The sequence below is a fragment of the Dryobates pubescens genome, chromosome 24 (genome assembly GCF_014839835.1).
Source record: "Dryobates pubescens isolate bDryPub1 chromosome 24, bDryPub1.pri, whole genome shotgun sequence".
Lineage (NCBI taxonomy): Eukaryota > Metazoa > Chordata > Aves > Piciformes > Picidae > Dryobates > Dryobates pubescens.
In genome coordinates this window covers 16,065,332-16,079,630 of record NC_071635.1, presented here as the reverse complement: position 1 = coordinate 16,079,630, position 14,299 = coordinate 16,065,332, and the positions used below count along the sequence as shown (strand labels likewise).

The 14,299-nt window shown below is 54.3% G+C and overlaps 1 protein-coding gene across 6 annotated transcripts in view; it reads right to left on the bottom strand.

The window, feature by feature from the left end:
• LOC104309327 (mitogen-activated protein kinase 10) overlaps positions 1-14,299 on the bottom strand; it is a 119,864-nt gene that overhangs the window by 60,707 nt on the left and 44,858 nt on the right. For 4 of the 6 annotated variants that reach the window (XM_054172768.1, XM_054172769.1, XM_054172771.1 and 1 more), the window contains 2 exons: positions 12,197-12,268; positions 7,127-7,296 (listed from right to left, as the gene is read on the bottom strand). In XM_054172768.1, coding sequence (XP_054028743.1) covers positions 7,127-7,296; positions 12,197-12,268 — 242 coding nt within the window. Of the gene's footprint in view, positions 1-7,126; positions 7,297-12,169; positions 12,269-14,299 lie in introns of all 6 variants that reach the window. The other 2 variants (XM_054172772.1, XM_054172773.1) reach the window with 2 other exon arrangements.

The window sequence follows — 14,299 nt, the reverse complement described above, 5'->3', positions numbered from 1 at the left end:
CTGGCATGTTTGGATCCCCCAACCTGTAAGAGAAAGCAGCTACTCTCTTGCCTAGCTGCCTCACAGCCAGGGTTTGACAGCCCTGCTGGCTTGCCTGACAAAGAGAACAAAAGCTGTCAGCTTCACAGCCTTTGCCTGCTGCACTTCTCAACTGATGGAGTTTAAAAGGAAGATTTATCCCAGCCCTAGGGAAGGCCCTGGCAGCAAAGCCTTCATTTGCAACGGGGTAATCATGGAAGGGAAGAAAAAGAATGGGCAGGGTAAAAAGGTTATCCCTAAAAGCTACCAGCTGCTCTCTCCTGTGGCTTTTACCACTGTTGAGAAGAGAAGAGAAGAGAAGAGAAGAGAAGAGAAGAGAAGAGAAGAGAAGAGAAGAGAAGAGAAGAGAAGAGAAGAGAAGAGAAGAGAAGAGAAGAGAAGAGAAGAGAAGAGAAGAGAAGAGAAGAGAAGAGAAGAGAAGAGAAGAGAAGAGAAGAGAAGAGAGGAGAGGAGAGGAGAGGAGAGGAGAGGAGAGGAGAGGAGAGGAGAGGAGAGGAGAAGAGAGAAGAGAAGAGAAGAGAAGAGAAGAGAAGAGAAGAGAAGAGAAGAGAAGAGAAGAGAAGAGAAGAGAAGAGAAGAGAAGAGAAGAGAGGAGAGGAGAGGAGAGGAGAGGAGAGGAGAGGAGAGGAGAGGAGAGGAGAGGAGAGGAGAGGAGAGGAGAGGAGAGGAGAGGAGAGGAGAGGAGAGGAGAGGAGAGGAGAGGAGAGGAGAGGAGAGGAGAGGAGAAGAGAAGAGAAGAGAAGAGAGGAGAGGAGAGGAGAGGAGAGGAGAGGAGAGGAGAGGAGAGGAGAGGAGAGGAGAGGAGAGGAGAGGAGAGGAGAGGAGAGGAGAGGAGAGGAGAGGAGAAGAGAATTAACCAGGCTAGAAAAGACCTTTGAGAGCATCCAGTCCAACCTCTCCCCCAGCACCATCTGAGCAACTCAACCATGGCACCAAGGGCCTCATCCAGGCTCTTCCTAAACACCTCCAGGGATGGGGACTCCGCCACCTCCCTGGGCAGCTCATCCCAGTGGCCAATCACTCTTCCTGTGAAGAACGTCTTGCTAAGACCAAGCCTAAACCTCCCCTGGCACAGCTTGAGACTGTGTCCTCTTGTTCTGCTGCTGGGGGCCTGGCAGAAGAGACCAACCCCCAGCTGGCTCCAACCTCCCTGCAGGGAGTTGCAGAGAGCAAGAAGGTCTCCCCTGAGCCTCCTCTTCTGCAGGCTAAGCAACCCCAGCTCCCTCAGCCTCTCCTCACAGGGCTGTGCCCCAGACCCCTCCCCAGCCTTGTGCCCCAGACCCCTCCCCAGCCTTGTTGCCCTTCTCTGGACACCTTCAAGTACCTCAACATCTGTCTTAACCTGAGGAGCCCAGAACTGGACACAGGACTCAAGCTGTGGCCTCAGCAGTGCTGAGCACAGGGCACAAGGACTTCCCTGCTCCTGCTGGCCACACTCTGCCTGACCCAGGCCAGGCTGCCCTTGGCCTTCTTGGCCACCTGGGCACACTGCTGCAGGCTCACAGGTTATTAGGGGTTGGAAGGGAGCTCTGGAGAGCTTCCAGTCTAACCCCCTGGCAGAGCAGGAGCAGAGGATCCAGCCCAGGGCACACAGAACACAGCCAGCCAGGGCTGCAGAGGCTCCACAGAAGGAGACTCCACAACCTCTCTGGGCAGCCTGCTCCAGGCCTCTGGCAGCCTCCCAGCCAAGAAGTTCCTCCTGATGTTGAGCTGGGACCTCCTGTGCTGGAGTTTATATCCATTGCCCCTTGTCCTAAGCCAGGGTGCCACTGAGCAGAGCCTGTCCCCTCCCTCTTGCCCCCCAGCCCTCAGCTATTGATAAAGATTTAGTAAATCCCCTCTCAGGGGGTGCTCAGGGGCTGGAGCACCTCTGCTATGGGGAGAGGCTGAGGGAGCTATGGGTGTTCAGCCTGGAGAGGAGAAGTCTCCAGGGAGACCTAACAGCAGCCTGCCAGTACCTGAAAGGAGCTACAAGAAGGATGGAGAGAGACTGTTTGCAGGGACAGGAGCAGGGGCAATGGCTTTGAGCTGGAGAATGGCTGATTTAGGTTGGATGTTGAGAACAAGTTCTTTACCTTAAGGGTGGTTGGAACACTGGAATGGGTTGCCCAGGGAGATGGATGGGGCCCCAATCCATGGAGATATTCAAGGTGAGCTGGACAGGGCTCTGATCTAGTGGAGGATGTCCCTGCTGAGTGCAGGGGGGTTGGACTGGATGAGCTTTGGGAGCTCCCTTCTAGCCCTGATCATTCTCTGCTTCTATGGTTTTTGCTTTCTTTCCCAGGTACCATGAAGGTACTAGCAGCAGGTAGAAGGAGTGGCAAGAAGCAAAGCAACCCTGAAACAGAGGCTGCTTGTTCTGAAAGCCAATTAGCTCCTCTCCTCTTTCAGACACATTAGTCTGGCATATGGCAGCTGTTCCCTGGCATCCTAACAGCAGCTTCCTCCACATCCACCCTGAGTCATCAAGCAAGAGCACTGCTAGACATTGCCTCCTCCTCCCACCCCTTCTCCAAGCAGACTGTCTCTGAGCACTACTAGCCAGAGTCTCTGAGCAATGACTATCCAAGTTCTAAGAGCACCACCTGACCAGCTTCACTCCATGTTCTGACAAACCCAACCTTTGCTCTTCCCACTGGCATTGTCTCAGCACCTTAAAGTTCACCTGCTGCTGATCCAGATGCCAAATAAACCTGGGAGAAGCAGAGAATGGGGTTGGGTTGGAAGGGACCTGAAAGCTCATCCAGCTCCAGCCCCCTGCCATGGGCAGGGACACCTCCCACCAGCCCCAGCTTGCTCAAGGTCTCATCCAACCTGGCCTCGGACACCTCCAGGAGGGCTCAGCCACAGCCTCCCTGGGCAACCTGTGCCAGAGTCTCCCTAGGCTCACTCTCAACAATGTCTTCCTCATCTCCACTCTCAGTCTCTCCTCTCCCAGCTCAAAGCCATTGTCCCTTGTCCATTCCCACTCCCAGCCCTTGTCCAAAGTCCCTCTCCAGCTCTCCTGGAGCCCTTCAGAGACTGGAAGGTTGCTCTGAGGTCTCCCTGAAGACTTCTCTCCTCCAGGCTGAACAGCCCCAACTCTCCCAGCCTGGCCCCACAGGGGAGGTTCTCCAGCCCTGTGATCATCTTGGTGGCCTCCTCTGGACCCACTCCAGCAGCTCCAGGTCCTTCTTGTGCTGGAGGCAGTGCTGCAGGTGGGGGCTGAGCAGAGCAGAGGGGCAGAGTGAGATCAGTCTCTCCTCTCCCAGCTCAAAACCATTGTTCCTCAGCCTGGCACTCCCAGCCCTTGTCCAGAGTCCCTCTCCAGCCCTCCTGGAGCCCTTCAGGCACTGGAAGTCTGCTCTGAGGTCTCCCCCTGGAGCCTTCTCTTCCCCAGGCTGACTTTCTGAATAGTCAGGACACAGACACATTAGAACAGTAAAGCAGAATGTGCTGCTCCAGATGTTCATCAGATGGTGAGCAATGGCTAACTGAATACATGCATTGAAGAGCAGCACCACAGGAGAAAGCCCAAAGAATCATGTGAAAGCAAGTGGCCAGGCATTGGAACAGGCTGCCCAGGGAGGTGGTGGAGTCCCCATCCCTGGAGGGGTTCAAGAAAAGTGTGGCCATGGCACTTGGGGACATGGTTTAGTGGCCATAGTGGTGTTGGGTTCATGGTTGGACTCAGTGACCCTAGAGGCCTTGGACTCAATGACCCTAGAGGCCTTGGACTCAATGATCCTAGAGGCCTTGGACTCAATGATCCTAGAGGCATTGGACTCAATGATCCTAGAGATATTGGACTCAATGACCCTAGAGGTCTTGGACTCAATGATCCTAGAGATATTGGACTCAATGATCCTAGAGGCCTTGGACTCGGTGACCCTAGAGATCTTGGACTCGGTGACCCTAGAGATCTTGGACTCGGTGACCCTAGAGATCTTGGACTCAATGATCCTAGAGGTCTTGGACTCAATGAAGAGGTGGTGGATTCACCATCACTGGAGGTGCTCAGGAGGAGACTTGATAGGGTGCTTGGTTGCATGGTTTAGTTGATTAGGTGGTGTTGGATGATAGGTTGGACTTGATGATCTTGAAGGTCTCTTCCAACCTGGTTCACTCCTATTCTATTCTATTCTATTCTATTCCATTCCATTCCATTCCATTCCATTCCATTCTATTCTATCCTAGAGGTCTTGGACTCAATGATCCTAGAGATATTGGACTCAAAGAGCCTAGAGTTCTTGGACTCAATGATCCTAGAGGTCTTGAACTCAGTCACCCTAGAGATCTTGGACTCAATGATCCTAGAGGTCTTGAACTCAGTCACCCTAGAGATCTTGGACTCAATGACCCTAGAGGTCTTGGCCTCAATGATCCTAGAGATCTTGGACTCAGTGGCCCTAGAGATCTTGGACCCAATGACCCTAGAGATCTTGGACTCAATGATCCTAGAGATCTTGGACTCAATGATCCTAGAGATCTTGGACTCAATGATCCTAGAAGTCTTGGACTCAGTGTCCTAGAAGCCTTGCACTCAATGATCCTAGAGGTCTTGGACTCAGTGAGGAGATGGTGGAGTCACCATCACTGGAGGTGCTCAGGAGGAGAATTGATAGGGTGCTTGGTTGTATGGTTTAGTTGATTAGGTGGTGTTGGGTGATAGGTTGGACTTGATGATCTTGAAGGTCTCTTCCAACCTGGTCTATTCTATTCTATTCTATTCTACTCTATTCTATTCTATTCCATTCCATTCCATTCCATTCCATTCCATTCCATTCCATTCCATTCCATTCTATCCTAGAGGTCTTGGACTCAATGATCCTAGAAATATTGGACTCAGTCACCCTAGAGATCTTGGACTCAATGATCCTAGAGGTCTTGGACCCAATGACCCTAGAGATCTTGGACTCAATGATCCTAGAGGTCTTGGACTCAATGATCCTAGAGGTCTTGGACTCAATGATCCTAGAGGTCTTGGACCCAATGACCCTAGAGATCTTGGACTCAGTGACCCTAGAGATCTTGGACTCAATGATCCTAGAGATCTTGGACTCAATGACCCTAGAGATCTTGGACCCAATGACCCTAGAGATCTTGGACTCAATGATCCTAGAGGTCTTGGACTCAATGATCCTAGAGGTCTTGGACCCAATGACCCTAGAGATCTTGGACTCAGTGACCCTAGAGTTCTTGGACTCAATGATCCTAGAGATCTTGGACTCAATGACCCTAGAGATCTTGGACCCAATGACCCTAGAGATCTTGGACTCAATGATCCTAGAGGTCTTGGCCTCAATGACCCTAGAGGTCTTGGCCTCAATGATCCTAGAGATCTTGGACTCAATGACCCTAGAGATCTTGGACCCAATGACCCTAGAGATCTTGGACTCAATGATCCTAGAGGCCTTGGATGCAGTGACCCTAGAGATCTTGGACTCAATGATCCTAGAGATCTTGGACTCAGTGACCCTAGAGTTCTTGGACTCAATGATCCTAGAGGTCTTGGACTCAATGACCCTAGAGATCTTGGACTCAATGACCCTAGAGGTCTTGGACTCAATGACCCTAGAGGTCTTGGCCTCAATGATCCTAGAGGTCTTGGCCTCAATGATCCTAGAGATCTTGGACTCAATGACCCTAGAGATCTTGGACCCAATGATCCTAGAGATCTTGGACTCAGTGACCCTAGAGATCTTGGACCCAATGATCCTAGAAGTCTTGGACTCAATGATCCTAGAAGTCTTGGACTCAATGATCCTAGAAGCCTTGGACTCAATGATCCTAGAGGTCTTGGACTCAGTGAGGAGATGGTGGAGTCACCATCACTGGAGGTGCTCAGGAGGAGAATTGATAGGGTGCTTGGTTGCATGGTTTAGTTGATTAGGTGGTGTTGGGTGATAGGTTGGACTTGATGATCTTGAAGGTCTCTTCCAACCTGGTCTATTCTATTCTATTCTATTCTATTCTATTCTATTCTATTCTATTCTATTCTATTCTATTCTATTCTATTCTATTCTATCCTAGAGGTCTTGGACTCAATGATCCTAGAGATCTTGAACTCAGTGAGCCTAGAGATCTTGGACTCAGTGATCCTAGAGATCTTGAACTCAGTGAGCCTAGAGATCTTGGACTCAGTGATCCTAGAGGTCTTGGACTCAATGATCCTAGAGGTCTTGGACTCAGTGACCCTAGAGATCTTGGCCTCAATGACCCTAGAGGTCTTGGCCTCAATGACCCTAGAGGTCTTGGACTCAATGACCCTAGAGATCTTGGACTCAGTGACCCTAGAGGTCTTGGACTCAATGATCCTAGAGGCCTTGGACTCAATGATCCTAGAGGTCTTGGACTCAATGATCCTAGAGGTCTTGGACCCAATGACCCTAGAGATCTTGGACTCAATGATCCTAGAGGCCTTGGATGCAGTGACCCTAGAGATCTTGGACTCAATGATCCTAGAGGTCTTGGCCTCAATGACCCTAGAGATCTTGGACTCAATGACCCTAGAGATCTTGGACCCAATGACCCTAGAGATCTTGGACTCAATGATCCTAGAGGCCTTGGATGCAGTGACCCTAGAGATCTTGGACTCAATGATCCTAGAGATCTTGGACTCAATGATCCTAGAGGCCTTGGATGCAGTGACCCTAGAGATCTTGGACTCAATGACCCTAGAGATCTTGGACTCAATGATCCTAGAGGCCTTGGATGCAGTGACCCTAGAGATCTTGGACTCAATGATCCTAGAGATCTCGGACTCAATGACCCTAGAGATCTTGGACCCAATGACCCTAGAGATCTTGGACCCAATGACCCTAGAGATCTTGGACTCAGTGACCCTAGAGTTCTTGGCCTCAATGATCCTAGAGGTCTTGGCCTCAATGACCCTAGAGGTCTTGGCCTCATTGCTCCTTGATTTTCCCCACTCTTTTCTCCTCCTGCCTAATTTCCTTTCCCCTTCTGGGGGGGTGGGGTGGGGAAAAAGGGAGAGTGAAGGCAGTCTAAATCTGTCCCACTGGGGCAGGCTTTTGGGACTCTGGGAACAGCTTAAACCCCACCCAAAAGCAAACAAACCCCACAACCCAAAGCAGAAGAGACTTACCACACGATTCCCTGAGCCCCAGAGCCGATGGGTTTCAAGTTCTGGTAGCGCTTGAGGACTGTGAAGGTCGAGTCTCCTACTTCCACGCTGTAGAACTGGTTGTCCACTTTGCTTTTGCTCATGTTGTAATGTTTGGCAATGTATGACACATCCACTTGTTTCCCAAATCCCTGGTGTGCAGAAGGAAGGGGAAGGGGAGGGAGGGTTAAAAATACAGCGAGCAGGGCCGCTGGGACATCAGCAGAATGATGAAGCAGCCCAACAGCCCTCATTTCCTACTATAAATCCCTGCTATTTTAGGCTCCTCCTCCTCATCATCATCATCACAGCTCCACACAAATTCCCAGAGATGCTCTCAAAGGCTGTGCATCAAACCCTCCTTCACCCAGGAAGCCACCACAAAAAGCCACTGATTAGAGCGAGCTGCTGAGTTCCCCAGCTGCTCCTTGTGGCACAGTTCCTCTCCACTGCCTGCTCTCTGCTTGCTCTTGCTCCTGCCTTGTGCTGCTGCTGTGTGCATTCCTGCTGATTCTGCCCCCAGAATTCCAGGCTGGAATCCAGTGCTCCTCTGTACACAGCCAGATGCCACAGGTAAGATCTGCCTGGGGTGAGGCTGTTGGAGCCCTGGAGCAGGCTGCCCACAGAGCTTGTGGAGTCTCCTTCTGTGGAGGCTTTCAAACCTGCCTGGCCATTGAGATGCTGGGCAGGCTGCTCTGTGTGACCCTGCTTCACCAGGGGGGTTGAACTGGGTGATCAGAGCAGCATAGAATGGTCAGGGTTGGAAGGGAGCTCAAGGCTCAGCCAGCCCCAACCCCCCTGCCATGGGCAGGGACACCTCACACCACAGCAGCTTGCTCACAGCCACCTCCAGCCTGGCCTTGGTGAAGAGACCAACCCCCACCTCACTGCAACCTCCTCTCAGGAGGTCACAGAGAGCAAACCAGAAGTCAAAGCTTTTCCAAGTGCTATCTGTGAGGTGAAGCAACCCCCAAACTTCTCTCTCTCTCTGCCTGTGCATTGCTTGCTCTTCTGATTTACACAAGATACTTCCCCCCCCTCCCGTCCCCCAGTCAACTCTGTTGTGTGACTCTGGACAACCAAGCTGAATTTTGGGAACAATGGGAAGCAGATTGGGAGGAGATTCCTTTGTCTGTCTAAAAGGACATCAGTCAAAGCTGGTCACCACCAACAGGGAAGTGACCTTGCTGAGCACTTAGTTTCTGAGGTTTCAGAGGCTCACAGGATCTTAGGGGTTGGAAGGGACCCCTGGAGAGCTTCCAGCCCAAGCCCCCTGGCAGAGCAGGAGCAGAGAATCCAGCCCAGGGCACACAGGAACACAGCCAGATGGGTCTTGACAGGCTCCAGAGAAGGAGACTCCACAACCTCTCTGGACAGCCTGCTCCAGGGCTCCATGCCCCTCACAGTCAAGAAGTTCCTCCTCATGCTGAGCTGGAACCTCCTGAGCTGCAGTTTCCATCCATTGCCCCTTGTCATATGCCAGGGTGCAACTGAGCACAGCCTGTCCCCTCCCTCTTGACCCCCCAGCCCTCAGCTATTGATAGACCTTTATTAAAGAATCACAGAATCACCAAGGTTGGAAGAGACCCCAAAGATCATCAAGTCCAACCTGGCACCACAGAGTTCATGGCTAAACCATAGCACCAAGTGCCACAGCCAAGCCCCTCCTGAACACCTCCAAGGCTGGGGACACCACCACCTCCCTGGGTAGCACATCCCAGAGGCTGGGAAGAACTTTCTCCTCACCTCCAGCCTAAACCTCCCCTGGCACAGCTTGAGACTGTGTCCTCTTGTTCTGCTGCTGGGGGCCTGGCAGAAGAGACCAACCCCCAGCTGGCTCCAACCTCCCTGCAGGGAGCTGGAGAGAGCAAGAAGGTCTCCCCTGAGCCTCCTCTTCTGCAGGCTAAGCAACCCCAGCTCCCTCAGCCTCTCCTCACAGGGCTGTGCCCCAGACCCCTCCCCAGCCTTGTGCCCCAGACCCCTCCCCAGCTTTGTTGCCCTTCTCTGGACACCTTCCAGCAGCTCAACCTCTTTCCTACCCTCAGGAGCCCAGAGCTGGACACAGGACTCAAGCTGTGGCCTCAGCAGTGCTGAGCACAGGGCACAAGGACTTCCCTGCTCCTGCTGGCCACACTCTGCCTGACCCAGGCCAGGCTGCCCTTGGCCTTCTTGGCCCCCTGGGCACACTGCTGGCTCCTCTTCAGCTGCTCTCCCCCAGCGCCCCCAGGTCCCTCTCTGCCTGGCTGCTCTCAGCCCCTCTGCCCCCAGCCTGTGGCACTGCCTGGGGTTGCTGTGGCCAAAGTGCAGCCCCTGGCACCTGGCTGTGTTCAATCTCCTGGGGAGGAGCAGCTGAAGGAGCTGGGGGTGTTTAAGCAGTGGGGAGACCTCAGTGCTCTCTGCAGCATCCTGAGGGGAGGCTGGAGCCAGGTGGGGGTTGGGCTCTGCTCCCTAAGAACAATGACAAGAGGAAATGGCTTCTAAGTTGCAACAGGAGAGGTTTAGGTTGGATATTAGAGTAATCTTCTTGGATTCAGGCAGGGCAGGTCCTGTCTCTCCAACCTGATCTCCTTCCATGCCCAGGGGACTGCCTGGGGGATGTGGGGCAGGCTGTGGATGGAGTCTGCCTGGTGTGCAGCAAGGCCTTTGCCTCCATCCCCCCCAGCAAACTCCTGGCCAAGCTGGCAGCCCCTAGCTGGGACAGCAGCTCTGAGCTGGGTGAGGAACTGGCTGGAGGCTGAGCCCAGAGAGTGGTGGTGAATGGTGCCACAGCCAGCTGGCAGCCAGGCACCAGTGGTGTGCCCCAGGGAGCAGGGCTGGGCCCCAGCCTGATCAATATCTTCATTGATGATCTGGAGGAGGGGATGGAGTCCATCAGCAGGGAATGTGCAGCTGACAGCAAGCTGGGGGCAGGAGCTGAGCTGTGAGAGGGCAGCAGAGCTCTGCAGAGGGACCTGGCCAGGCTGGGCAGAGGGGCAGAGGCCAAGGGCAGGAGATTGAACACAGCCAAGTGCCAGGGGCTGCACTTTGGCCACAGCAACCCCAGGCAGTGCCACAGGCTGGGGGCAGAGGGGCTGAGAGCAGCCAGGCAGAGAGGGACCTGGGGGTGCTGGGGGAGAGCAGCTGAACAGGAGCCAGCAGTGTGCCCAGGGGACCAAGAAGGCCAAGGGCAGCCTGGCCTGGGTCAGGCAGAGTGTGGCCAGCAGGAGCAGGGAAGTCCTTGTGCCCTGTGCTCAGCACTGCTGAGGCCACAGCTTGAGTCCTGTGTCCAGCTCTGGGCTCCTGAGGCTAGGAAAGAGGTTGAGCTGCTGGAAGGTGTCCAGAGAAGGGCAACAAAGCTGGGGAGGGGTCTGGGGCACAAGGCTGGGGAGGGGTCTGGGGCACAGCCCTGTGAGGAGAGGCTGAGGGAGCTGGGGTTGCTTAGCCTGCAGAAGAGGAGGCTCAGGGGAGACCTTCTTGCTCTCTGCAGCTCCCTGCAGGGAGGTTGGAGCCAGCTGGGGGTTGGTCTCTTCTGCCAGGCCCCCAGCAGCAGAACAAGAGGACACAGTCTCAAGCTGTGCCAGGGGACGTTCAGGCTGGAGGGAAGGAGAAAGTTCTTCCCAGACAGAGAGATTGGGCACTGGGATGAGCTGCCCAGGGAGGTGGTGGAGTCCCCATCCCTGGAGGGGTTCAGGAAGGGCTTGGATGTGGCACTTGGAGCCAGGGTTTTGTTGTCAGGAGGTGTTAGGGATTAGGTGATAGGTTGGACTTGCTGATCTCTGAGGTCTTTTCCAACCTGGTTAATTCTGTGTTCTATAAAAGGAGACTCTGATTGCCAGCAGCAGTGAAGGGAAGGTTGGAGCAGGGTGTTAAGTGCACAGGATGCCCAAGAGGGGATTGCCAGCTTCTCTTTGTACCATGCAGTGTCAGTAGAGTTTGTTTGAGATGGTTTGGACTTCCCAGGAAAAAGGAGCAATCCCAAACACAAATCCAGCCTGCAGGAGAAGGCCTTGGGGGGGTCAGGTGGTGACAAAGTGCCCAGCAGCCAGCACTGGTCCCTGGCAGCCCAGAGCCAGCCCTGTGCTGAGCTGCAGCCAGAGCAGGGAGAGCAGCAGCACAGGGAGGGGATTCTGCCCCTCTGCTCTGCTCTGCTCAGCCCCCACCTGCAGCACTGCCTCCAACTCAGGGGCCCCTAGCACAGGAAGGACCTGGAGCTGCTGGAGAGGGTCTAAAAGAGGCCATGAAGATGATCAGAGGCTGCAGAAGCTCCCCTGTGGGGCCAGGCTGGGAGAGCTGGGGCTGTTCAGCCTGGAGAAGAGAAGCTCCAGGGAGACCTCAGAGCAGCCTCCCAGTACCTGAAGGGCTCCAGGAGAGCTGGGGAGGGACTCTGGGCAAGGGCTGGGAGTGGGAGTGGACAGGGGACAATGGCTTTGAGCTGGGAGAGGAGAGATTGAGAGTGGAGATGAGGACGAAATTGTTGGCAGTGAGGCTGGGGAGACTCTGGCACAGGCTGCCCAGGGAGGCTGTGGCTGCCTCCTGCCTGGAGGCTTGGACTTGATGATCTTTGAGGTCTCTTCCATCCTTGGTGATACTGTGATGCCCTGTGTTCAAGGCCAGGCTGGATGAGGCCTTGAGCAAGCTGGGGCTGGTGGGAGGTGTCCCTGCCCATGGCAGGGGGTGTTGGAACTGGCTGATCCTGGAGGTCCCTTCCAAGCCAACCCATTCAGTGATTCTATTTCTGACTGCAAGCTCAGCTAAGATATTTCCCTGGGGGGGGGGGGGGGAGGGGAAAGAAACCCTCAGAAGATCAGCTGGCATTTTACTGAAGCAACATGAAAACCATGAAGACCAAACTGGAAACTGAACTTCCAAGCACTTAGGGAAGGAAGTTGTTTTGGGGGGGGAGGGGGATGCTGCCTTCTGCTTTGGTCAGTCTGCACTCAGCTTATCAACTCCTCCCAGCAGGGCTGCTAACCTTTCACTGCTATTCTGTGCTGCCCCTGTGGGGATGCAGCTGCAAAAGAAAGGAAGTACAAATGCATACTGTACCTTGTTTTACCTGTAAGGAACACACACCTGACAAAAGGCAATCTTCACATCCAGGGTAGGCTCACCACAATAGTGCAAGAAATGGCGGCTCATAAATACCTGCAAGCAAAGAATTGCAGCCCAGTCACACCTGGCTTAGCAGCCCTGCCTCACACAGGCACTGCCAGCCCAGCCTGGGCTGGCCCCCACCTCGCTCCAGCCTCCCCTCAGGGGGCTGCAGGGAGCCAGGAGGTCTCCCTCAGCCTCCTCTGCTCCGTGCTCAACACCCCCGGCTCCAGCAGCTGCTCCTCCCCAGCTGAGCCTGCAGAAGAGGAGGCTCAGGGGAGACCTCATTGCTCTCTCCAACTCCCTGCAGGGAGGTTGGAGCCAGCTGGGGGTTGGTCTCTTCTGCCAGGCCCCCAGCACCAGAACAAGAGGACACAGTCTCAAGCTGTGCCAGGGGAGGTTGAGGCTGGAGGGGAGGAGAAAGTTCTTCCCAGCAAGAGGAATTGGCCACTGGGATGAGCTGCCCAGCGAGATGGTTGGATTCTCCTTCCCTGGAGGTGTTCAAGAAAGGCTTGGATGTGGCTCTTGGAGCCATGGTTTAGGAGGTATCACAGTCTCACAGTCTCACAGTCTCACAGTATAACTAAGGTTGGAAGAGACCCCAAGGATCATCGAGTCCAACCTGTCCCAACAGACCTCACAACTAGACCATGGCACCAAGTGCCACATCCAATCCCCTCTGGAACACCTCCAGGGATGGGGACTCCACCACCTCCCTGGGCAGCACATTCCAATGATGAACGACTCGCTCGGTGAAGAACTTTCTCCTCACCTCAAGTCTAAACCTCCCCTGGCACAGCTTGAGACTGTGTCCCCTTGTTCTGGTGCTGGTTGCAAGAGAGAAGAGACCAACCCCTTCCTGGCTACAACCACCTTTCAGGTAGTTGTAGAGGGCAATGAGGTCACCTCTGATCCTTCTCTTCTCCAGGCTAAACAATCCCAGCTCCCTCAGCCTCTCCTCACAGGGCTGTGCCCCAGACCCCTCCCCAGCCTTGTTGCCCTTCTCTGGACACCTTCAAGTCTCTCAATGTCCTTCTTAAACTGAGGGGCCCAGAACTGGACACAGGACTCAAGCTGTGACCTAACCAATGCAGAGTACAGGGGCACAATGACCTCCCTGCTCCTGCTGGCCACACTGTTCCTAATGCAGGCCAGGCTGCCCTTGGCCCTCTTGTCCCCCTGGGCACACTGCTGGCTCATGTTCAGGCAGCTGTCAATCAGCACCCCCAGGTCCCTCTCTGTTTGGCAGCTCTCAGCCACTCTGCCCCCAGCCTGTAGCTCTGCCTGGGGTTGCTGTGGCCAAAGTGCAGCCCCTGGCACTGGGACTTGTTGAATGCCATCCTGTTGGCCTCTGCCCATCTGTCCAGTCAGTTGAGGTCCCTCTGCAGAGCCCTTCTGCCCTCTAACTGACCAACATCTGCCCCCAGCTTGCTGTCAGCTGCAAACTTGCTGATGCCTGACTCAACCCCCTCATCCAGATCATCAATGAAGATGTTAAAGAGGATGGGGCCCAGCACCGCTCCCTGGGGGACGCCACTGGCGTCAGGGGTTAGGTCATAGGTTGGACTTGATGATCTCTGAGGTCTTTTCCAACCTTCTTGATTCTGTGATTCTATGAAAAAGTGTTTGCTTTTGCTTTTCCTTTCCTGAAACCAACCACATCTGATGGTCTAAAGCTGACAGCAGCCTACAACTCCAATCAGTGTGAGAATCCAGGGTTAAAAGTGGCTTTATTTAGGGGTTTTTTTTGCCTTCCTCTTCAGCTGCTCTTCCCAGCAAGAGGAATTGGCCACTGGGATGAGCTGCCCAGGGAGGTGGTGGAGTCCCCATGGCTGGAGGGGTTGCAGCAAGCTGTGGCCATGGCACCTGGGGCCAGGGTTTGGTGGCCATGGTGGGGGTGGGCTGAAGGTTGGACTGGGGGATCTTGGAAGTCTCTCCCAACAGACACAGCTCTGTGATTCTATTCCAAGAGCCAAATTCAGCCTTTCTGCTGACCTGCTCTTCCCACCCCACCTGAGCACAGTGAACACCCTCCCTAGCCCCACAGACTCCCCCCTTGTGCTGCAAAGGCTGCCTGGGGAGGCT